The sequence below is a fragment of the Micrasema longulum genome, unplaced genomic scaffold, assembly GCF_059751315.1.
Source record: "Micrasema longulum isolate JH-2025_06_02 unplaced genomic scaffold, ASM5975131v1 h1tg001527l, whole genome shotgun sequence".
Lineage (NCBI taxonomy): Eukaryota > Metazoa > Arthropoda > Insecta > Trichoptera > Brachycentridae > Micrasema > Micrasema longulum.
The window spans coordinates 212,781-239,229 of record NW_028278710.1 but is presented as its reverse complement, the minus strand read 5'-3'; the positions used below and the strand labels follow the sequence as shown (position 1 = coordinate 239,229).

The following is a 26,449-nucleotide window of genomic DNA, read 5'->3' as shown; positions in this document are numbered from 1 at the left end:
AAATCTAGGCATTTACGGGGCTTATGACCTGTCATTGGCTGGTTTAAGTGGCCACTTTACAAGTGATAAAGGTTTCAGGAAGAGTTGAGGAAATGTGGATGTTCAAACATAGGCAGAATAGTGAATGTTACACAGTGTGTAAAGTGGCCACTTAAACCAGCCAATGACAGGTTATAAGCCCTGTAAATGCCTAGACGTCCATATTCCCTTCTGGAAAATGTTTTCTCTCTCAGTTGAAATAAATTTAAATTTGAATAACTCCCTAGGGAGGAAATCCAGCCAGTCTGCAAGCATTTGGACATACTCAAACATCGCAAAAGATCTTTGGTCCTTTTGACTAATGGATTTGCTGACCACTGCACTAGAGAATCGTTTAAATTATTTGCAGAGAATAAAAATTGTACAAAAAAAAAAAAGTCCACATAAGGACACTATCAACAATTTAAAAACAATATGCTAATAGGACATGTGCTATTATAAGCTAACACCAACCCTTATACCCTGTTGGTTTTTTTATTTTTTTGCCACTACTACGGTAAAGGTGCAGTTTCTTGATGAGACGGGTACGTCTCGAAACTGGTAGGTACAGAAAAGTCTGTGAATGCCTTTGCACACGGGGCAACTATAAAAACATGCCGGCAACTCAAATTGCTCTCTATTTCAATGGCAACCCGCACACCATGCAACTTCTCAGAGATCAGTTTTCAACGCAGACGCAACCAACTTGCCGTGCCAGTCGACATGTCAAAAGTCGGAATAATCGGCGCGCGTGCGTGAGAACATGTGTGAATGTAGGGAAGCGAGATCTGTATGCAAAGATAGAGCGATGTGGCGTTCGACCCTCTGCCTACGGCGCGATGGTTAGTTCGGATGATTCGCCCCGGCAATGACGAAGTTCGGTCGCCAACTACTTTGGAACTGCTCAGCTGTCCCCGGCCAGTTTTAGATTGGTCTCCGTTTCCTCGTGCGCGAAGGGCTTAAATGGTTATGTATATACAAAGCATAATTTTACTTTACCCGATCCTGGATTAATGTAAATATTTTTTAATATCTATGGACACTTCAGTTTGTGTTTCGATACTTGATTAATTTTTGCACGATTTAATGTGAATCACTAGGTGCGATGTTGTGTCGGTTAATAGGAGTGTCGGTTCAGTGGTCGGTGGCGACTAGACTACGAGGATATCATAAAGGAAATGACTGGCTTGGTGGGTGAAAACGCGAGGGTTGGGAGTTCACATCTCGCAGCTTAGGGTAGTCCACAAACTCTTTGCCATATCTGCAATAATAGATAATAATATTAATAATTTAATTTAATTTTTGATTTAATTTTTCTTTTCAAAATTCTCAATAATATAGTTGATTTGCCGTATCTTTTACAAAATATTGGTTTCCGTTGTCCTCTTCGCTATACCAGATTAAATTCCATTTTTTATGTACCAACTTGTAAAAATAATTATACCTCGAATTCATTCATTAGACGTACCTGTAGAAATTATAACGGACTCAGTATTGATGTAGACATTTTTAACTGCACGTTGCATTTGTACAGAAAATTTCTTCATGGGGTCGATTATTTGGGATAGTTGCTGAATGTGCATCTTGAGTGGTTTATGCTATGTAAATGTGCCGCATGTGATGTATATGTTTGTGTATGTTTTATATGTGCGTTCATGTGTGTGCGTGGATGGCTTGGAGTGTACATTCGGTATTTTTATTTACTTTAATTTATTACCTCCATGGAAAATGCAAATGTCAACAATTATTCTTTTCTCACTTAAAATTCTTATTTATTTTTAATTTTTTTGTCACATTTGATGTTTATATCTTTTTAATTTATGAAAACTTAATTGGTCTTTTACCTAATCTTCTTATCATGTCACAATTTAGTAAAATGTCAAAATCAGACACTTAAACAAAATGGTCAATTACACTGCACCTATTTGAATTTAGTTTAAGACAACAATTTACACATTTTTTTATTTACCTCGATTTTATATTCCATTCACGCGGCGGCGTGCGGCTCGCCTTTTGACTGATCAAATGAGTAATGGGAAAATTTCGACGTAAAACCGGGGTTATGAAAAACGTAAAAAACGTTAATTGGGGGGAATATTGAATGAGAAAGTGTGGAAAAAAATGGGACCTAAATATTCCGGTGTAAAAAGCGGGAAAACGTAAAATTGAGGAATGTACAAACGAGGTTTTTCTGTATGCTGTTTAGTTTTTTATTGATTGAATTTTTGAAGATCCTTATTAATTTTTTTTTATTAATGATGTTGCTAAATCATTCTCTTACTCTCGTTTTTGGCTCTTCGCAGACGACAGCAAAATTCTCAAAATAATTCAAACTTCACAAGACTGCTTTCTTCTTCAATCAGACATTAACTCTTTTGACCGATGGTGTAAAGTCAATAAATTAGAACTAAATATAAAAAAATGCAAAATAATGTCATTTCATAGAACAAAACAACCAATTTCCTTCGAGTACCTATTAGAAAACTCGAAAATATATGTAGTTAAGTCCATCAGAGATTCACTGAAATTACTTGGCTTCATTAACAGAATATCCTCTGATTTTACTAATGTCCGTACAATCAAAACTCTTTATTGCTCAACTGTTCGCCCTCTTCTAGAATATGCCTCCGTGGTCTGGTCTCCATTCTATGTCAATCGCATAAATCACATTGAATCAGTCCAACATCGCTTGCTTCGAAAAATAGCGTGGATGCTCGGACTAGAGAGAGATAATTATTCTTATGCTGAAATAGAGTCAATGTTAAATATTTCTAGTCTACAAAAACGTAGAACTTATATTGACTCCATATATATGTTCGGCATACTAAATGGTATAATCGATGTTCCATCATTACTGGGACAAATAAAATTCAATGTTCCGACTTGTAGATTGATAAACAATGAAGTACTGTTTATCGATCAGCATATAACAAACTATGGCCTAGATTCTCCAATGACCCGCCTTTGTCGTATTGTTAACTTGAGACGAGATCTGGACTTTTTTGGTTTAAGTTTACAACGATTTAAACGAGCACTAAATAAATAGTCCAGATCTTGTCTCGATGTCCCTTATGTTTGTCAATGCTTCTTTTCTTTTTTTTTAAATGTTTTAAACTATTCTTTTATTGTAATATTTAAACCTTATAAATTGTATACATGGACAATGTCCGTTAATAAATAAATTACTTTTGACTGTTTTTTTTTTAAATATTTTTTTTTAACTAACTAACTAACTAACTAACCATCACGCCATTTCCCCAGAGGGGTAGGCAGAGAGGATAGAACGCCACACCACTCTGTCCTGGCACACTTCCTTTGCTTCCTTCACATTCATACATCTTCTCATGCACGCACGTCGATTATTCCGACTTTTCACATGACCACTTTCAAGAATTTGTTGTACTTGATCATGCCATGTCTTTCTCGGCCTTCCTCGACTTCTACAACCAGACACATTTGCATCATAAATCTTTTTAGCCGTTCTTTCATCATTCATTCGCTCCACATGACCGAACCATCGCAAAAGACCTTTCTTAATTTTGTCGATAATGCTTAACTCAGCCTTGCATTCTGCTCTAATTTCGACATTAGGGCACCTATCATACATTGTTTTTCCGCACATTCGCCTGAGGGATCGCATTTTAACAGCATTCAGTCTACTTTCGTCCCTTTTTTTCCAACTCCATGCTTCGCTTCGATACATTAGGGTTGGTACCAGAACTCCATTATGAACTGCTAATTTAGCCTCTTGCGATAGACACTTATTTGCTACGACAGACTTTAAGGCACCATTAACTCTGTTACCGGCACTAACCCTCCTTTCAATATCCTTGTCCATATTTCCATCTCTAGTAAACATACTACCCAGATATACAAATTCTTCGACCTGTTTCAAACTATCTCCATTTACTACAATCTTACATTCAGTCATAGTTACATTTCTTTCAAAGACCATGACGTTCGACTTTTGCACATTCATTAGCAAATCACTCTTCTTGCACACTTCGTAAACCTTTGTAACCAAGGATTGCAGTTCCTCTTCGCTGTCAGCTAGGAGGACTGCGAACTTTTAAGTATACACAGGTAAAATGATTGTCATTATCTAATGCTGATTTTTTTTAGTGGCGCGGTTTTAAAAGAAGGGTGTTTTAAAATGGCAAATGTATGTGGGGTCTTTATGATAACAAGCTGGTTTTTCAGCAAAAAATTATGTCACAATCAATTTGCACCAGGAAATTTCAATAACATGATGTACTGAATATTAAGATGGAGGCAACAGGCGTGATTACCTGAATATGATATGTATGGTGGAGCCGACCATTCCTCCCCAGAATAGAAGGTACAGCATGATGTCCAGGGAATACTCCGAGGGCAGGACCACGCTGGCGAAGAACATGGAGATGGCTATCAGCAGGACGGAGGGGAACTGGAAAAAAATATGAGAAAGCAAATTTTAGGATTGAGCAATGTACTAAGTTTTTTACTCGGCGTCGCTTGGGATTGAAAATCTTGTGGCGTTGCTTCGATTCTTTAAAAAATACCTTACCTTGGTTGAAAATTCACATCGCTGTGCCTTCCCATCAATTAGTTTGATTTTATACCAAAGTAGGCCAAGAAAAGTATGGCTTGATCTCAGCGTAATAATTCTCTAGATAAGCCCTTAAGAACAAAAGCGTTCCAAATTTTTGGTTTAGTTTTTAGTTCAACAACAAACGTGTAATGGACGGTTTCTGTTAGCGCTGGCAATTCTCAACTCAAGTACCTACGGCCCGTGGTATTGCTGTAATCTGTAGATAATATTTTGTAGCAACAATTCACGGACAGTGTATACTTGTAATGCCGTATCAAATAGACTTCATGAACTCGGCAATAGTTATTCCCACGTATCTGTTATATTTAGTGTAGGGTATTGTTCCTAGAGAACAAACCTTTTGGAATTTTTAAAGATGGTGAATGGTAGTTATATTTATTTATTCATGCATTTCATAATATTCACAGTTTTTTGTTCACTTTGCCCAGCTGTATGAAACAGTACTTATGATTTTCTTGTTGTATTACTGTGGAATGTTTTATTATTTAAACTTTCTACTGAATATGCTGTTTAATTTTTAGGTTAATTTTTAAAATATAAATCTTGTATAATTTTTAGGTAAATTTTTTTTTTATTAATTTTGGGTATAAGGAAATTTATGTTTTTTAAAAAATTAAGCCAAATATGTAGTATTATAAATGTTTGTAAAAGGCAGATTTGCCGTTTATGTTAATAAAATAAAATAAAAAATAAAAATAGCTTCGTGGTCAATAATTAGAATGGTTTTTCTCCATATAGGCGACTCTATTAGGTTATAATTTTAAGGGCTTGATAATAATAATGATATTTAGCTGATTATTATGAAAACATTTAGCTATTTTTGTGAAAAATCACCTCAAGGGCGCATTACAATTCTATACTTAAACTAACATTTTAACTAAACCAACACGGCACATTATTACATTACACTTTCTGATTTTAAAATTGAGGGCATAGAATTAAGAATAGTCCAGAAGGAGCGTAGAATCATATTTGAATACATCGGACTGTGTCCAAAAATGCCCCCACTATGTCGCGCAATTACGAAGCTATTCTTAGAAGGAAGGAAGATGGAAGGTATAGAATTAAGAATAGTCCAGAAGGAGCGTAGAATCATATTTGAATACATCGGACTGTGTCCAATAATTCCCCCACTTCGACACACGTTCGCCACGCGCATACTTGAAGTCACCGAGTAATATTGCCAGATCGCAAAGAATATAACCATAACACAAATGTAAGGTAAAAAAAAACAATTTGTTAATTTTTCTAAAATTTTATTGTGCACTCGGAAACATTGGTTTACACAACAGAGTAGATAAGTGAAGGGTCATTTAATAAGAGTAATTGAATTAATGAACTTTGAACTACAAAACAAATTTTATTAGACATAAAACAGATATTTTTATATCGTGTTAAATAATATTTGATGTTTTAAATATAATGTCGGTCAAATTTCCACCACGGCGTTGTTTACTCCGAGGTTCAATTTTCATTATTTCTCTTATTATATGAGCAAAGTAGGGTAAAAAATTTTACTACCCTGGCAACACTAATGAAATTTCCATTTTGTTTCTTCGACAATCTGACAGATGGAAAAATAATTAAATTTTTAGTAATGCATTTGTGACATACACATTCATTTGCTAATTACACATAAAATGTGATTGCATCCTGTTTCTTTAAGATCTTTAAGACCTAGCAGTATTTCTACACTTTAAAAGAACACAACACGGCATGGTTAAATTCGAATCAGGAGTTGCGTACTGAGCGACATCTACAAAGAAACTAATGGGCCAAAACGTAAACCTACTCATTTATGAGTAGTTTAGTCACCTTCTGTTTGATGTGCGTATGTGGTTTCTGGACTCTTCTTAATTCTATGATTGAGGGTATGAAAAACAAAAAAAATGAGATTTTAGTTAGGATCTGAACTGACTGGGACTGTCGATGATTCGCAAGTGTGAAGGCAATCGGTTCCAGGCAGAGAAGCCGGCAACGGCAAAAGCGCGATCTCCAAACCTAGTGTTTGGGCAGCGCCGGATTTCGACAAGTTTTCCTCTGCCTGAATCAAATGCTGACCCAAGAGTGGAATTTATTTGACATGTATTTTCCAGAATACAGAGGTCCGATATAAGCCTCGCTGGCGCATTGAATACAGACCGAAGTTTATCAGTTTGATATATTGGGAGATTTGCATATACATTCCATTACAACATAGTTGATCTAAAAGTGGCATCTTAACCTCTAAGCCAGTATGCCGTACCGTAATCATCTCAAATAATTTATGCATAAAGGTGTATGGACATATATGAGAGTTTGATTTTATACCGAAAGTCGGGAAAAGTTCGGCTAGAAAGTGGCATTAAATTTATTGTAACAGAGAGAGAATTTTTTTTTGAGAAGGGAATATGGAAGTCTAAGCATTTATTTTATATTTTTATTTATTTAACTTTTTGTACATAATGTTATTTGTACATTGGCGGGCTTATTGCCAAATGGCAATTTCTTCCAACCAACCAATAAAATAAAAGTTTTATTTTTATAATTCAAGTTACAGAACATATTCAATAGAAAAAAAAAAAAGATTGAAAAGTGAAAAATATATAAAAATAGAAATAAACGTATTTGTTTATGAATTACCTTAAATCAAAACTATTACTCAATGGGAAAAAGGAAAAAAGCGGAAAGCGGAAAAAGGAAAGGAGGAGAGATTAAGGAAGAGAAAGGAGATGTTTCTTCAGACGTGATTTAAACAGAGATAATGTAGTAACATCTTTGATGGTGGATGGGAGATGATTCCACAGTCGAGCCGCATGGACACTATATGAGTTAGAGAAGAAAGAGGAATTGTGTATGGGTATTAAGAGAGTGCCTTGAGAATGAGAACGAAGAGGTAAACCATGAACTGATAAGCGTTGAAATTTTTCACACAGGTATATAGGAGCGTTAGGACTATGAAGTACATTGAACAGAAGTGAGAGGGAGTAATAGTCTCTCTGCTGTCTAATTTTGAGCCATTTCAGTTGCCTACGATAATCAGAAATGTGGTCGTATTTCCTAAGACCAAAAATGTACCTTATGCATGTATTCTGAAGTCGTTCAAGTTTATCGAGTTGCTCACAGCTTAAATTTACAGGGCTTTTGACAAGTTATTTACAAACCTTTGGGCGTACTAAAACATTGATGAGAAAACAGCACAGTTGACCAAGAAATTGCATCTAAAATTATGTGTCCAAATTTCACATCGCTACGACAAACCGTTCCATAGTTCTTGTTAACTGATAAATTTAGTTCTAGCAAAATACCACCAAGATTCTCCCTAAATGTGTCAGTCTCTAGTGCAAAAAAAAACGCCAATCGATGAACAAATACAAAAAGTGACTTACTGTTATGTACTTCCAATCTTTATCCTTGTGAAGAGGACAGAGCATAGTGACTCCTTCATTATTCTTTACTTTATAAAGCCCGAGGAACAGATCTATTGAATCCTAAGAGATTATAAAAACATGAGTGAATACATTTGTTGCATAAATCTGTTTTTTTTTTTACCAAGTGCCTTTACATTATTATATACTAAAGCATTAAAAAAAACATGTTAAAAAATATTTAAAAAAATTCTAATTTGTTCTTAACCAAAACATTTTAGTAATTTTATTTTTTACTAAACAATACAATACATCATTTTTTTATTTTTTTGGCTTTGTTTGATAGTCGATAAAGAAATAAAAAATAAACTATTTAATTATCTCATTGAAGAGATGTGTGCCCAGCACTATATTTATTTATTATATGGCACAAGTGCCTTTTACAATATAAAATATACTAAATAATGAGTTAGTTTGATTTACAAAAATTTAAAAACAATATTAAAACATGGTTATACAAATAAAAATAACAAGAAATATATACATATATATATATATACATGTATGCATGTTAGCATACAAAAGATATAAAAAATATGAAATGAATAAACACACCAGATCATTAGCATAAGTAACTTTTGCAAATAATTTGTTAATTAACTATAGACCATCATAAAATATTTATAAAGAGATGATTTGAATTCACAGAGACTCTAGTTATAAATGTCGATATGAGAGGTAAATTTGTTCAAGAAAATGGTACTCTTATGTGAACATCGAGAAAATTCTGTGTTGAAGTATGAATGAATTGCACTTGCGACCAATTAAAATTTTTAATTTGCGTAGATTGCGAGAATTTGGCCCGATCCAACTAAACTATCGGCCGATCGATAAGTCTGTAGTCTGAGGAGACCCTCAGTAGACATATTTCTTTTACCTGGCGGAATCCATCAGCGAAATTGTTCTTGTAGTATCGTGTGAGGGAGTTGATTCCGTCCTTCAAGAGTCCAAGCTTGGTTCGCTTCCCCGTACGAGTGAAATCTGTCTTCAGGGCCCCTGTGCCCGAGTACTGGATAGAAATTATATCAGCGTGGTCCGCCCAGACCTACAAAAAGATTAAAATAAAAGTTTGAATGTAAGGTGTCCGTCTGTCCGCTGAGGCCGTCGACGATATGCTAAAACTGTTTTGCTAGACAGATTCGGAGATGGACATCATCATCCCCCTGCTCAGGAACATGAATATACACGGTTTTTCAATGCCAGACCTACTGAATAGGGGATTATCACTCGGGAGGGATATCGGATTTTTCCAGTCATTAAAAAAAATATATATACGTAATATGGAGTAAATCTTTAATTTCTCGGACTAGCATCCCTTCCACAAACCCCTACCCCTCCCCTACAAAAAAAATTGAGATAAAAAAATATTTGACCAACGAAGCGATACGCACTAGACGCGGACAAGGGAAGCGGCTGGGTAGGAGAGGGGTAGGGGTTTGTGGAGGGACTGCTGGTCCAAAAAATTAAGGATTTACTACATTTTTTTTATTTTTTTTATTTAAATCTTAAAGTAGGGCACACATATCATACATATTGTTATGTGTGTTCTAATAATAACATTGCAAATATATTTAATTTATAAATTGTTTATCACATATGTCTTGACCATTATTTTAAATTTTGATATGTTTTTTTCTTCATAAATATTTTTTTCCATTTTGTAATACTTTTTAATTGCTTTAAATAAAATTGAATTTTGTGACTTTGCCTTTTTCCTAAATGGAAGTCTAATTTTGTTCTTTTCTCTAGTATTGTGATCGTGTTCATGCTGGTTCCGATAATTTTTTTTCCAAAATTCTGTTTTTTATTAGAGTTTATAATTTTATGAACAAATATCATTGTATAGTAAAATATTCTTTGTTTATATGTTAATAATTTCATTTCATTTACCATCGACTTTACCCTCGTGTGTCTGTTTTTTTTCAAAATGATTCTAAAGGCTTTATTTTGTAATACAGTTAGTTTATCTATGTTTTCTTTGTTTGATAAAAATAAAATGCTACTACAGTAGTTAACGTGTGGTTCAATAATTGCTTTGTAAATAGTTTTGCAAGAGTTCTTATCAATAAATCTTCTGATCCTTCCCAAAATTGATTTTTTTTTGCAATCTTATTTATTACCATCTTAGCGTTTCTCATTTTGAGATTATAATTTTTATTCTTTTTTTTAAAATTACTTTTTGGAAAAATTTCATAAGGATTTTTTTTAAAGCTCACCATGAGGAATGTTCCTCTGAATTTTCTCAGTCTAGCCCTGAAAAACCGTGTATAACAAGGGAAGAAATAATTCCTCCTTATAAAACAACATATAGTTAAAAGTGCAAGGATTATTTAGTTGCCAAACTGTTTAACTCATTGCAACACAAAGCCGGTGAATCACCGGCCAAGGTCAATTAGTCACTGACTCACAAAGCCGGCGATTCGCCGGTTTGTCTTTGAAGTGATTTTTTTTACATTAAAACTGAATGACAATAACTTTATTCATAAAAATGACATAAATAAGTATATTTCGTTACAATATTTGAGTTTGTCCAAATGTTCGCCGACAAAAGACTGGATTTCACCCCCTCGGGAGTCATTAAGATTAACAAATTACAACAGGGATGGAGAATACCTTAAATAAGGGAATATGGAAGTCTAGGCATATACAGGGCTTTGTTAATCTTAATGACTCCCGAGGGGGTGAAATTTGTTTACGAACATTTGGACAAACTCAAATATTGTAATGAAATCAACTGGTCCAAGAAGAAGTTTAAAAATTGAAAAATTGTTTTCAGGCGTTGCCTAGTATGTAAAATAATTCAGTCAGATGAATCTCTTTACAACAATAAAGGTTTCAGCTCTTTAACTTCACTAAAATCAACAAATGGAAGAATTGAAGAAGTATGGATGTTCAAACATAGGCAAAATGGTGAATGTTACACGGTGTGTAAAGTGTCCACTTAAAGCAGCCAATGACAGGCCATAAGTCCTGTAAATGCCTAGACTTCCATATTCCCTTATTTAAGATATTCTCCATCCCTGTTGTAATTTGTTAAGTATATTTCGGTTACTGATTTTATAATAAAATGCAATAATCACAATTTATTTCACATTATTTATTACCAAATATTAATTTAGTCTTAGTTATTGTAATCTATATATTTTATCACAAAGTATATCTTTTAGCACCTGGTGCTCATCCAATAATCTACATCTCAACTTAAGCAAGTGCAAGGTTATGAGATTTTTTCGTCTGGAAAATCCAATCATATACGACTACTCACTGGACGATGAAATATTATCATCTGTGTCTAGTATACAAGATTTGGATATTATAATTGACACAATTTTTTTTTTTACAATTCATATTGATCATGTTATCAATAAATCCTTAAAACTCCTTGGATTTATAAACAAAAGCACAACTGACTTCAAAAATATCAATACCCTTAAAATTCTCTTCTGTTCCCTAGTTCGCCCGCACCTAGAGTATTCCTCTGTTATCTGGTCTCCATATTATGATGTTCACATCAAGAATATTTAATCAGTTCAACATCCATCTTTAAGAAAGATAGGCTGGAGGTTGGGCTTATCCAGATACCGATATACGTATAATGAGTTAGAAACTAGCTTAACTAACTATGGTTTTCATTCCCCTATGCCCAGAATTCTTAGGTCTGCCAACAAACATACCAGTCTTGATTTCTTTGGTAACAAGTTGTCTTCTTTCAAACGATCACTGAATCAAATTAAATTATAAACACCTCTCTCCAGCTTCCACTCCCACAAAGTCTACTATATACCATTGAGTCTTTCTACTTTTTATAAAATAATTTTCTATGTATAAATATGTCCTTAAAAATGCCCATTGGGCGTATATATAAATAAATAAATAAAATAAGTGATAAAAAAATGCGTCAAATTAAATGGTGTATTGTATGAACAAATTATGTCATCTTTATTAGTGGTGCAATGCTTCCCGATAAAATATAAGCAAACCTTATTTGTGATATCATAAATCTATCCATGAAAAAAATCACCGCATTTTAAGTAGATTTATAACCATATGAATTGATAGGATATTAAATAATATTTCTTTTAAAAACGGGACAATGATTCAAATAAATTTGGGATCTGTGATTTGAAATGCCACAGAATGAGAGTGCAAAACAATATTTCAATTGTGTTAAATATCGGAGATCAATCATAAAAATAAAAAAGTGGTGACCTTTTTAAAGAGCGATTCTAGGTTGTCGTGGTCCTCTATCCTCTCGTTCCTGATGAGTTCGAGGCGCTTGAGCACGCCGGCGAGGGAGCGGCGCGCCAGCATGCTCTGCACGACGTTGGTCCGGTCCAGGCAGTCGACGCAGTTGGTGCGGAACGTCCCGGTCTGCTGCGAGTTCACCAGGCCGTTGCGGCCGAGCAAGAAGTAGCCGTACTCATCCTGGAAGCAGCCGAAAACTTTGTTACAGCTCTTCGAAAACGTTATTTACTTTGCGCTGTGTCACAAGCCCCGAAACTGTATTCAGATCTAAATTTTTTGCAACCAAGAGGAAAAGCATTTTTGAGAAAACAAATTTATTTATTTAACTTTTTGTATATAATGTTATTTGTACATTGGCGGACTTATTGCTAAACGGCAATTTCTTCCAACCAACCAATAAAATTATAGTTTTATTTTTATAATTCAAGTTACATAACATATTCCATGGAAAATAAAGATTAAAAAGCTAAAAATATATAAAAGTAGAAATGAAAGTATTTGTTTATAAATTACCTTAAATCAAAACTATTACTCAATGGGAAAAAGAAAAAAAGAGGAAAGAGGAAAAAGGAAAGGAGGAGAGATTACGGGAGTAAAAAAATATTCTCACATCTCACAACATCTTCGAGAATTGCACTGGTTAAAAAGCCCAGAGAGAACAAAATACAAGCTGTGCTAGACAGTATTCAAATCCCTTCATGAAATGGCTCCAAAATACCTATCGGACCTTTGTATTAGGGAAAATACATGTCAAAGAAAATCTAGTCTTAGGTCAGCATTTGGTTCAGGAAGAGGAAAACTTGTTGAAATCCGGCACTCCCTTAACACTAGATTTGGAGATTTACTTTTGCCGCTGCCGGCCCCTCTGCCTGGAACCAATTGCCTTCAAACTTACGAATCATCGACAGTCACAGTCAGTTCGGATCCCAACTAAAATCCCCCTTCTTTAAACTATCATACCCTCAATTTTAAATCTGGAAATATAATGTATGACTTAAGTTTAGTTAGAATTTAAGTTTAGATATACAATTGTAAAGCGCCCTTAAGGTGATTTTTTACAAAAATGGCGCTATATAAATCAGCCAAATATTATTATTATTATTATTAACAATTCATACAGACAATTATTCGGATTGCCTAGGTACTGCAGAGCCTCTGAAATGTTTACAGCTGGACGAATAAACACCTTCGCTGCCCTACTTCGCCAAAGAGCCTGGAGCCTATGGGAACGCCTGAAAAAGAAAAAGTGCAGATGTTGGAGGACCGGCAGCCGGCCAGTGTAGAGGAGCCAAATAGCCTGCAACGCTGTCTAGCTTCTCAGCTCAATATTTTATTTTTTTAAAGTTTTATGTGAAATAAATAAATTAAAAAAAACATTTGGCGATACTTAAAATATTGTCGATCAAAACTGTATTCTATATCCGCCCAGACACAGAAAAAATGTATTTTTCTTTCTATTATTATAAGATTGGTTAGCGGTACTGACCTGCTGGTGCGCCAGCCTGTCTATGAGGATGTTGAGACGATCCCAGCGCATACGGCTGCACTCGGCGTGGAAATCAAAGCTCTCGTAATGGAGGGTCGGGTCGCCCAGTTGGCTCACGTTGCTATGGTACTCTGTCTCTAAAGCTTCCTCAGCTCCGTGGTGGTCAATCTACAGAAAAAAGGTACACAGACATGTATTATTATTATGGATACCTTTTATAGCGCCAATTTCATAATATAATACCTTTAAAAAATCTTTTAAATTTGTAATTTAAGTAAAACAATTTATTTTGTTATCACATGCTACGGATTTATTCAAATGATTTAGAGAACAAGTGGGTTTTAAGTTTTTTTCCGAAACATCACTTCACTTTCACAGCCTCGCACCTCGGGAGAGCATTCCATGCCATAGGGCCTGCGACCGCAAATGCACGTTCACCGAATTTAGTGCGCCGTTTGCGTAGAGGTATAATAACTATTCCTCTCGCCGTAGACGTAACAGATCTAAACGTAAGACGCCTGTCAGCTAGTTCATCTGGAATGCTGAGTTCCCTTAGATATTCTCGATCAGAGTTGTGCAGTGACTTATACATAAGCCAGCAGAGTTTGTATTCCACCCTCTGTGAAAAATGTAGCCAGTGTAATTCCCGAAGTAGTGGAGTGATATGACTGAACTTAGAGATTCTGAAAATAAATCTCGCTGCGACATTCAATACAGACTGTAGGTGTATTGATTGGTAGACCTGCGTAGATACCATTACAATAGTCGACTCTAGACACTACAAACGCATTTATTAATTGACGGGCAGCATCAACTGGAAAATTTTTGCGTGTGCATTTAATCTGTCTCAGCTGGTAAAAGCATGAACTTATCGTTCTACTAATTTGAGCGTCAAGAGAAAGGTCAGAATTAAGGAAGATTCCCAGTAGTTTAACGGTGGGTAAAGCGGTACTCCTTACATCAGGTGGTGCCGTGAATTTAGAGATTCCAAAAATAAGTCTCACTGCGGCATTTAATATTCATTAAAAAAGACTAAGTATTCATGCAAATATTAATACAGAATGTAAATATTCAATAGATAATTGATTAGACAACAGACGAAAAGACTGGGAGATGACTCTGTGGCGAGCGTTCTCATAATGCTAAATCTCCCCCTCCAAGGCCAGATCCAGGCTTTTATGGGGACGAGCACTCTAACCTCAGTTTGTGTTCTTTTGTTTGTTTTACTGACTGATTAATAATCATATTTAAAATGATTTTACCATCAATTTATTTATTTATTTGACGGACTTATGCAGTCCATTCTAACGATGGTATATACAATTTCTTATAATAAATACAGGCACTAATAAAGTAAAATACAACAAAATAAAATTAAAGCTAGGACATAAAAAATAAAAAATTACTACCTCAAGACAAGATCTGGTCTATCTTAGTGAATTTTTAAAACTATAAAGACTTACACCAAAAAAGTCCAGATCTTGTCTCGAGTTTACAATACGACACAATCGGGACATTGGTGCATGCAAGCCATAGTTTGTGCTGTGTTGATCGAGGAACAGCACATAATTATTTCGCAACCGGCGGATTGGAATATTGAATGCCACTTGTTCCAGTAACGATGGTACATCAATTAAGCCATTCAGTAAATTAAACATAAATATGGAGTCAATGTTATTTCTATGTTTTTGTAGACTTGAGATTTTGAACATTGACTCCACTTCTCCGTAAGTGTAGTCTCCCTTCTCGAGGCCAATCATCCATGCTACTTTTCTTAGCAAACGATGTTGCACCGATTCGATATGATTTATCCGGCCTACATAGAAGGGAGACTAGATCACAGATGCATATTCTAAAAGAGGACGAACAAGTGAGCAATATAGTGTTTTAACCGTTTGTTATTTGGCAAATACATATTGTTTCTCTTGAAAATAATTCACTATGCAGAACACAACTTTTTCACTAAAACTTACTCATTAAGAGGTTAAAATATTAAGCAAGTTGTGAACAGAAGCGGGGGACGGAGCGTCTGCGACAATGCCAAACATCATCCCTTTAACTCACCAGGTTGACGAGAACCTGCGGGCCGTAGATCCTCTGCTGCTGCTGGAAGTGCGTCCTCGCGGCGGCGGCGTGGTCCGCCGCGTGCAGACGCGGGCGCGGCTTGTAGCGCAGATCGGGCAGCTGCGACCAGAACAGGGGGATGGAGCCGCGCGTCTGCACGAAGGACGAGCGCCACCCGTCGCTCTCCACGATCTGTTCCGTCTCCACGTAGTTGGCCACATTGCCCTGGCCAATGAGGAAGTTCGGATTTTTTGTCAATCACAATGAGGAAATTGTAATAAAAGTATATGCTATTCATTCAAAAAAGAAGCTATTTAACCATTATAGGGCCGACGAGCACCATCGCGCTCGTGTGTATACAAGTTTAAAGTTATTTTGCTGACACGAAGCAAGTACTGGACTGCGAAAATGACGATGTAACCTTGACCAAATTCACATACTCACCACCGGATATGCAATACAATAAAAAAACTTCACAATATATATTTCCATAATTTTCTTTTTTTTTATTATTCACTTACAAGTTTTTTTTAAGAAAACACCGAAGGACTTTTTTAAATTGGGTAATTTTTGGAACAGATGTATTTTTTCCAGATAAGGGTAAATGACATAAAAAACAAGGCATTTTTAATTATACAGGGTGTTCTTTAAACCCTGTCACATCCGAAACCACGATGATCAGTATGAGCAAGAAGACATATTGGCACATTAAAATAAATTTTTAGAACAAATTAAATTTTTAAAAAAGGAGAGAAACGAGGTGGGGGGGGGGGAGTCTGACTCACCGTTAACCACGCGGCCGCGCCCCCCTCGCTTCTCCCCTGCAGAAGTAAGCAACCATTTGTTCTTTTTAATATTTTATTTTTACAAATTTTCTTTGTTCTAAATATTTTTTTTAATATGCCAATATGTCTTCTTGCCCATACTGATCATCGTGGTTTCGGATGTGACAGGGTTTAAAGAATACCCTGTATATGGTTAAAAAATAACGGCACTAAAAGGATTAAATCTCCTTTTTTATCCATAATTTCAACAAAATTTTAAATCGAAATAAAATTGAAATAATTAATCTCTATTATATTGTCTTTTTGAAATGCATCAAACAGTTTTTAATTGTCTTACTTACATCTTGATCGATTCCTCTCATGAAGAGTCTAGGACCAGCTCTGAAGATGGAGCGCCGAGACACCAGGGTCCATGTGAGCATCTTACCGTTTATCACAAAATGGTTTATCGATACAACTGTTATAATGCCGGTCAAGGAAAATCTAACCCAAAATTTAAGTAATAAATAATATTAATTCTGTGCTTCCAGCACAGAATAGCACCCCGGTAGTCATAATTATTTTATAAAACTCCTCGATTCTTAATATTTTAAACTTAATAACGATTACTGAAGCCATAATTTAACCTAATTTTTTTGTTCAAAGGTTTTATTTCTTTTGAAAAACAAAAATTTAAGTTTTTTCTTTAAAAACATTCTTGTTCAATTTATTATCTTCAAATCATTAGAACAAATTTGACTTAAATACAATTTAACATATGGGTATTAATTTACCTAAATTTATTCAACAATGTTTTGAGTATGTCCAAATGTTTGCAGACAAGCTGGATTTCCTCCCTAGGCAGTTATGTAGATCTAAATTTGTTGCAATGGAGAGGGAAACATTTATGGGAAGGGAATATGACTAAATAACTATCTAGGAAGAAAATCCAGCCAGTCTGCAAACATTTGGACATATTCAAAACATTGTTGAATTAGTTAGTTAACTGGTAAAAGAAGAAGTATAAAAATTGACTTTTTTTTTTCGGGGGTTGCCTAGTAGGTGAATTGATTCAACCGGATGAATCTCACCCACATGATAAAGGTTTCAGCTCCTTTATAAATTTGTAGCAAGAGAGGGAAAACATTTTTGAGAAGGGAATATGGAAGTCACATGATGAAGGTTTCAGCTCTTTTACTTCACAAAAGTCAACAGATGGAAGAGTTGAGGAAATGTGGATGTTTAAACATAGGCAGAATGATGAATATTTTTTTATTAAGGCAATCCATCCTAAGAAGGATGATTTCTGCCATTAAGGGTAAAATATAAACATGGCATTAGGAATATAATTTAGTAAAAATTAAAGCCAAGAGAACCTAAAAATTTAGCTCATTTTGTGACAGGAAGTTTCCTATCTGGTGGATAATTTCAGGATTAAGGATGGAGAGGAGTGATGATATGTTAGTTGGGTAAGGATATTTTTTTAAGGACTATATCTGTCCCTTATTGGGCAACCGAAGAATATGCGGTCTGGAGTCTCGTGGTCCAGACAACATTCACACCATGGACTTCCCACAACAATAATTTTGTACAGGTGGCTATTCGTGCAACAGTGACCAATTCGCGACCTACTGATATTAGAGATCAATCTCTTAAGACAGGTTTGTTGCATGAATGATGAATATTACACAGTTTGTAAAGTGACCAGATTAGTAAGCTAATGACAGGTCATAACCCCTTAAATGCCTAGACTTCCATAGTTCCTTCTCTGTTGCAACTAATTTAGATTTTTCAACATTATCGAAAAGGATACATCCCATCATGATGGGCAGAGTGAACTTCTTGAATCTGTTGTCTTTCATCTCTTGAAGGAGGTCTGCATTCCACAGGAACCTAGGATCAGCTCGCTCCACCATGGACATCTGGAAAAATTTATTAAAAAATAATTAAAAATATATTTTGTCAATAGGGAAATATCACATACTACGAATACCGATAAAAATATGCAAAATGGATTTAGAATAATTAATTTTATTTTCAAAATCAATATGGATATTGTGGAGAAATTTTTTCATACATAAATGTAAAAAACAAATTTAATAAAAATACGTTGCTAGAAAAATGCGATTGGTTGTTGTGACGTCAAGATTCGTGATATTGTTCTACACAAATTTCAATGGTCAGGAACAAATAAACATGAATCGTGACGTATTAGGGGCGTGGCCAATGGAATGACTGTTTTTGCGGGAATTCAAAATTACAAATTTGAGTATTTTTTATGCTACTAATAAATAGCAAAAAAAAAATTTTTTACTGGACAGTATTTCATAGACCTTTATTACTTAATTTTTTTTTTTTTAAATTGATATTTCCTTATTTCAATTATTTTTTAAACTGTCGACTAAAATTGATTTCATTCATGATAATAGATTATTGGTAATACACACATCGGAAGAAATTTTGCCACTATGAAAAATAAATATTATCATCTGCCTTCATGTAATAGATGATCAAGATACACAGCATTACGTCTACCGATACAGTGATGAAAATTAAATGATGATGGTGAATTTTATTTTATTGCATGTGTTTGCGTATAAAAATTTACCTGTAAGAATTCCGGCGATGTGTTGAACAGCCTCTGTAGTGTGTGTGTGAGATCGTATTCATAGGAGAAATATATATACGGAGTGTCCAATACGCTTGTAATCATCTTCAAGTATGTCTTGTTGTCTTCAATCTGTAATACATACATATTATTATTATTATTATGGATAACTTATATAGCGCCATTTTCGTAATAAAATACCTCAACGGCACTTTACATAGTGATTCTATTGTTAAATTAATTTAATTGAAGCTTTTAAATTTGTAATTTAATTAAAACAATTTATTTTGCTGTCACATGCTACGGATTTATTCAAATGATTTAGAGAACAAGTGGGTTTTAAGTTTTTTCCGAAACATCACTTCACTTTCACAGCCTCGCACCTCTGCTGGGAGAGCATTCCATGCCATAGGGCCTGCGACCGCAAATGCGCGTTCACTAAATTAAGTGCGCTGTTTTCGTAATATAATAAGTCGCGTAAGGCGCTTTACAAAGTGATTATATAAAGATGTAAATTTAATTTTAACTTTTTAATTTAAGAAAAATAATGTACTTTTTCATATTACTTTTCCACCACATGCTAAGAATTTTTTCAAATGATTTAAAGAACAAGTGGGTTTTAAGTTTCTTCCGAAACATCACTTCACTCTCACAGTTTCGGATTTCTGCTGGGAGAGCATTCCATGCCGTAGGGCCTGCGACCGCAAATGCACGTTCGCCGAATTTAGTGCGCTGTTTGCGTAGAGGTATAATAACTTTTCCTCTCGCCGTAGACGTAGCTGATCTAAGCGTGAGACGCCTGTCAGCTAGTTCATCTGGAATGTATAGTTCCCTTAGATATTCCGGAGCAGAGTTGTGCAGTGACTTATACATAAGCCAACAGAGTTTGTATTCGACCCTCTGTGGAAAACGTAGCCAGTGTAGTTCCCGAAGTAGTAAGGTGATATGACTGAACTTAGAGATTCCGAAAATAAGTCTCGCTGCGGCATTCAACACAGATTGTAGGCGAGTCATTTTGTTCGTTGGTAGACCTGCATAGATACCATTACAATAATTGACTCATCATTACATACACATCAAACACGGCTTAGCGCACTCCTGAGTAACAGCATGATTAAATAATTGATAGTGAAAATAAGAAATGCAACGAAACGGGGATTAACGCTGTAGTCTGGTAAAACGCGCACAAAATTAGGAAATCATACGATTTTGCTATTTTAAAACCAATTTTTTTTAATTGCCCAATAATAAAAAAACATAAATTAGATAAAAACAATAATTTTTAAAGGTATTTCTATTTAAAAATATACTTAAAAGTTTTATGTAACTAAAATATAATTAACATATTACAACAGAGATGAAGAACATTTAAGAGAAGGTAATATAGAAGTCCAGGCATCTACAGGGCTTATGACCGGTCAATGGCTGGTTTAAGTGGCCACTTTACACACTGTGTAACATTCACCATTCTGCTTTTATTTGAACATCTATATTCTTTCAATTCTTTCATCTGTTGATGTTTGTGAAGTTAAAGAGCTGAAACCTTTATTTATGCGGGTGAGATTCATCTAATTGAATTATTTCACCTACATACTAGGCAACGCCTTTCTTCATCTCTGTTGTAATATGTTAATATAAACAGCTCCCCAGGGAGTTGAATCCAGTCCTTGTCTACAAAAATTTGGACAAACTCAAAATATTGCTAAAATATAATTACTTTTAAACCGGCAGATTACGCCATTTCAAATTTAGACTTAACTTAGGTATCTTGCTTTATAGAAACCATACCTCAATTATCTTTTCAATATTATTTTTCTATTGATTTCAAAGATACTATTATTTTGTTGATTTCAATGATACTATTATTTTGTATATTTGATTATGTATGAATCTAAATTTGTATAATTTATAATTTACATTTCAATATTTATGTCTGATTATCTTTTTTAAATTGTATTCTTTGGAATTTTATTATTTATTACTTGTACATTTTTTTGTGAATTTTTATTATATTGTATTATTGTCGTTATGATTTATTTTATCTTCTTTCTCTCTCTTTCTTTCAATTTTCTGTCTCTTTCATACAATATTTTATTATATAAATAGCAACGCGTGTAATTATAGGTTAGTTAAATTTCCTGACGATGGGGTAGTAACCTCGAAACCGGTCGAAGTGTAATTAAAAAAATTAAGTGGTTTATACAAATAAGTGTTTTATTATATTGCATCACACGTCATTATATTTGAATATAATTCATTTTACTATATATTTTTCATTGTTATTTATTATGGCTTGACACGGGCACAGTCTAAAAAGTCTTACTAAGTTCACTTATATTTAAATAAGTGTAATTTTTAATAAATAAATGACTTACAAGAAGCATTAATTTTCACGAAAAAACAGCGAAAAATTGTACACTTTTATAAGTGTACAAAATTTAAAGCCGGCCGTATTTTTGGTATTTTTACGGCACAGTCTATTTTCTACTATACCTGTTGGCCTGTAAGGTGCGTGGTTGTGTTAGCATATGGAATGACATCGGTGCCCGCTAACTGGAATATATCTTGTCCGTTTATTTTGCCAACCTGAAACATTTATTAAATCAATTGTTTGTAATCAACGTGGCCATACGCAATGAATAGTTGTGATTTGTTAAATAAATACAACAACAACAACAAACCATCACGCCGTTTCCCCGTAAGGGTAGGCAGAGAGGATAGAATGCCACAGCAGTCTATCTTTGCATACAGATCTCGCTTCCTCTACATTCATACATCTTCTCATGCACGTGCGCCGATTATTCCGACTTTTGACATGTCCATCTTTAAGTATTTGTTGGATTTGGTCATGCCATGTCTTTCTCGGTCTTCCTCTATTTCTGCATCCGTCAACATTCGCATTGTAAATATTCTTAGCCGTTCTTTCGCTGTCCATTCGTTCTACATGTCCAAACCAGCGCAGAGCTCCTTTCTTGATTTTCTCGATAATGCTTGTCTCAGCCTTACATAATGTACGGATTTCAACATTTGTGCATCTATCGTACATAGTTTTACCACACATTCGTCCGAGAGATCGCATTTCGACAGCATTCAGCCTACTTTCATACCTGTTTTTCCAAGTCCATACTTCGCTCCCATACATCAGGGACGGGACAGGACTCCGTTGTGAACTGTCAATTTTGACTCTTGTGACAAACATTTATTTGCCAAGGTTGATTTAAGTGCACCGTTTACTCTGTTCCCGGCACTCACCCTCCTTTCAATATCTTTCTCAGTCGATTCCATCAAATGATGATTATAAAGACCTTTATGCGATGAGTAGCAACCACGAGATGGTTTCCTGACAGTAGGCGGACGGTTCCCAGAATTCCACATACTGGACGGTAGCTGTTGTGTGCAGAGGGGATGTGGAACTTGCTCCATTCTGGAACATTCATCGAGAGCAGTTAAAGCGGGAGAATTAAAGCGCCCGCCCCTATCACGAAAATGTTTATAAAGACTTTATGTTTTTTTTTCAGTTTCGTTTAATCGTTATAATTTATAAAATCTAATTGAGTGAAAATTCAACATTCTTTACAATCAAACTATTACAAAAGCATAGAAACTTAAAAAGCGTTCATTGTACCCCTCACTGCAGTATAGCAGTGACGAATTATGACTTTTTTTCTATGGTTTTATGTGAAAACAGATTCATCTCTCCGCTTCACCTACCGACAACAGAAGACGAAATATCTACTTATTTTTAATTGAATTTATTATTACCAATAATCCACCAATAAAACATAAACAACAATTAATAATTTTGCGAAATAAGTATGTAAATTCTCCATTATATCAAAACAGTTCGAATATGCAAAAGTTTAAAAAAATAAAATATATTAAAAAATGAGTACCTACAACTTGGCAGCTTTAACTCAAATCTGTAAAAATCATGACACCGCATGTTTCTTCCGCCCACCCTTCATATATTAAAATAAAATATTAAAAAAAACCTAATTAATTAAAAATAATAGCTGTTTTTTAGTTGGGAGATAAGGCTTGCACATATTAACATTAATATTTTTATTTTTTTAAAGTACATTATGTTATACGTATTTAATGATGAGGAAAATGTGAGATCAGATAATGAGTTTAAAAGGAGAGAAAAAGAGGAACAAAGGAAAGAGAAAGGGATAAAAAAAAACCATTTGAGAAAAAGCAGTAAAAACTCAAGTTCAGGATTCTGGGGATATATAATAATGTTTCAGGCGTTTCTTGAAGGTGGCTAGATAAGGTTCATTCTTTATATGAAGGAGTAGCTCATTCCAAAGTGTAATGAAACGTCAGATCAACAAAAAAATGATTTGGGAGTTCCACAAGGATCTGTTCTGGGACCACCATTGTTTATTTTGTACATAAATGATATGACTTTAACATTGTCTGATTGCCAAGTTCGACTTTTTGCAGATGATACTTTAATTTATGTAGCTGATAACGAATATGATTCAGCAATAAGGAAAATAAATGCAGAATTAAAAACAGTCTCCAAATGGCTTAAATCAAATAAGCTAACACTAAATGTAGGAAAAACAAAATGTATGATAATGGGTAAGAAACGCTGTTTTAACAGTGATCACAGTGTTGAATTAGATGGAGAAGTTCTTGAGAATGTTGAAAGCATAAAATATCTAGGAGTTTGGATTGACTCTAAATTATCTTTTTCAAAAAATGCAGACTATACGAGTAAGAAAATCGCAAAGAAGGTATCCCTGTTAGGAAGGATAAGGAATAAATTAGACATTAAAACCTCTCTGCTGATATTTAAAAGTATTATCGTTCCCCACATTGATTATTGCTCCAGTATTTTATATTTAAGTAATGAAGGAGATCTAAAGAGACTCCAAATAATACAAAACAAAGCGATGAGGATAATATTAAGATGTGGGAGGCGAACAAAAGTTAAGAAAATGATTTAACTTCTAGATATCACGACAATTGATCAAAGAATCAAATTCAATGTTGCCAATGAAATAAACAAAATTATTAAAGGAATAGTTCCGAGATATTTTCAAAATAAACTAAAAAATAATGAGTTCTTTCATAGAAACTATGCAACAAGAGGATCTAAAAATATAAGACTGGAAAAGAAATCAAAAGCAATGTCCCAGAACTGCCGCATGTACAAGGGAATACAACTATTTGAGGAAATGCCAGAAAGCATAAAAAATGAAATTAGTGTAAATATATTTAAAATTAAATGTAAAAAGTATATATGTGAAAAATATTAGGTAGTATATAGTGTAAATAGTGAATAAAATTAATGAAAATGTACATATGAAACAGTTAATATTATAAATTAGGATATTAAGTGTATAATAGTGATAAATAATGTCAGAATAAGTATAGATGTAAATATATATTAGACTATGTTAATCATAGAACTAAATAAAATAAATAAATTTTTAAAAAAAATATTCAAAAAAATAAATAAAAGTCTAGCAGCTTGGATGGAAAAAGAATAGCTGAAAAAAAGGAATAGCTGCAATAGCGATTGAATTTAAAAAAAATATTTCTCTGGTATAACGAGTAATACATACAACGACCAAATTCAGTCAGTCCCGTCTTCCTCATAATAACCATGTTCAATGGTACTGTGCTTTACAAGCAAGAAACGTATATCATCTAATTACGGGTCAAATAACAATATACCTTCCATCCAACGTAGTGCTGATTAGTAAAGTCCTTGGAATTTTTATATCAATTGAGATTTATGGAGCGACCGATAAATTGTCAAGCATTGATTTCGTCAAATTAACGTGACAAAACAAATAAATTCGCCGTGTAATTAAAAAATATACATCTACGCACCGATTATGCTGATTTCCGACGTTATTTTGTCGATCACGAGAACTTCCGTCGGATTGATCGTCGGCTCGACGTAAAATTTGTCCGGCGTCACAAATCTGTCAATTGTAAAGCATTAATACAACATGAGCAAATTCATTACAATAATAAACTAATCGTAAACATACACAAGATAACGCGTGAAACAATACTGAAGTAATACAGAAGACTTGGATTGTTAAAACAGATTTTAAAATGTACAATAATGACGTTAAAAAACATGCATCAAAGGGGAAAATATATGTTTTAAATTGTTTCATTCAACGTGGAAGAAGGTAAGAAAGGAGTGATTGATAATTTTATGTACTTACAATTTCATATCATCGTGAATATCGTTTAAAAGAGACATTTTCGCGAATTTATTGGCGTATCAAGCGGTGTTCATGTGTCAAAAAAACTCGCCTGGTTTTGACAAATGAGCAAAAGTGGAAACCGGCGGCGCCTGGCGGAACGAATATGAACTAAAATGTGACTAAAATTGTCGCAAGACTGTTGTGAAGGTAGCAACGGAAAAATAGTTCAAAAATTTTGCCAAGAGATGGCATGTAAGTAGTTATATTTTGAATTTTTTTGTATTAATTTTTGCTTGGTTTATTATTTTTCAGGGCACAGATTTACATCTCTGCAAAATATTTGTAAAACCGTAATCGCTTTTGAAGTGTAGGTAAGTTTCTAAAATTGCAAAAAATATTAAGTAGGCACCTACCTAAACAGATAATATCGGCCGAAAGCAACAAAAGCAAATAAAAATACGCGTACGTGTAAGGGAGCATGTATTATACTTCTATGGGATCACAGACCACAGATATCTTATGGGCAAGTCGTTTGCAATAGCCGTGCATTGCGTGCACACACACGGACTTTCGTTTAGTTTACGATTTTTCATACCCCCTTCGGCCCTTTTCACACATGCCACGCCAATCCACCCGGTCCGGTATTTTTCCGGATTCACCCTACATAAGGTGACACATTGTGTATGCGTTTGTAGGATGTACGCGGAAAGCTACCGGGCCGGGTAGATTTGCGTGGCATGTGTGAAAAGGGCTAATGACAGTTTTCTTAAATATATTAAACAGTGACCAATGAAGAGAAAAATAGAGCCTTTCAAATTTTCAATCCATATTTGAACAAAACATGTTTTAAATACACGTTAAACAATATTTTTGTTCTAACATATTGACCGAAATATCGTAGCATGTCCCCCAGCTCTAATGTTGTGAAGACGACTATACATAGTGTAGCAGAAAGCCCTTTTCACACATGCCACGCAAGTCCACTCGGCCCGGTAACTTTCCGCGTACATTCTACAAACGCATACACAATGTATCACCTTTTGTAGGGTGAACCCGGTAATCTAGTAAATGCAGTAATTATTCAATATTG

The 26,449-nt window shown here is 34.4% G+C and overlaps 1 protein-coding gene across 1 annotated transcript; it reads right to left on the bottom strand.

Moving 5' to 3' along the window:
- Window positions 1-179: 179 nt before the first annotated feature.
- Window positions 180-25,540, bottom strand: Sac1 (phosphatidylinositol-3-phosphatase SAC1). Its single transcript, XM_088236236.1, has 14 exons — window positions 25,378-25,540; window positions 25,031-25,125; window positions 22,489-22,607; window positions 21,677-21,769; window positions 19,184-19,315; window positions 18,389-18,497; window positions 16,938-17,053; window positions 15,812-16,036; window positions 13,748-13,915; window positions 12,226-12,441; window positions 8,894-9,061; window positions 7,978-8,079; window positions 4,308-4,444; window positions 180-1,279 (listed from the first exon to the last, which is right to left on the bottom strand). The coding sequence occupies exons 1-14, from the start codon at window positions 25,413-25,415 to the stop codon at window positions 1,186-1,188; spliced, it is 1,812 nt and encodes a 603-aa protein (XP_088092362.1). The 5' UTR covers window positions 25,416-25,540; the 3' UTR covers window positions 180-1,185.
- Window positions 25,541-26,449: the final 909 nt, after the last annotated feature.

Coding starts and splice junctions, on each gene's coding strand:
- Sac1 (XM_088236236.1), bottom strand. CDS start 25,415: ATGTCTCTTTTAAACGATATTCACGATGATATGAAATT. Junction 17,054..18,388: donor TCTGCCCATCATGATGGGAT/GTATCCTTTTCG, acceptor GCATTATAACAG/TTGTATCGATAAACCATTTT. Junction 9,062..12,225: donor TAGAATCGCTCTTTAAAAAG/GTCACCACTTTT, acceptor ATCTTTTTGTAG/GTCTGGGCGGACCACGCTGA.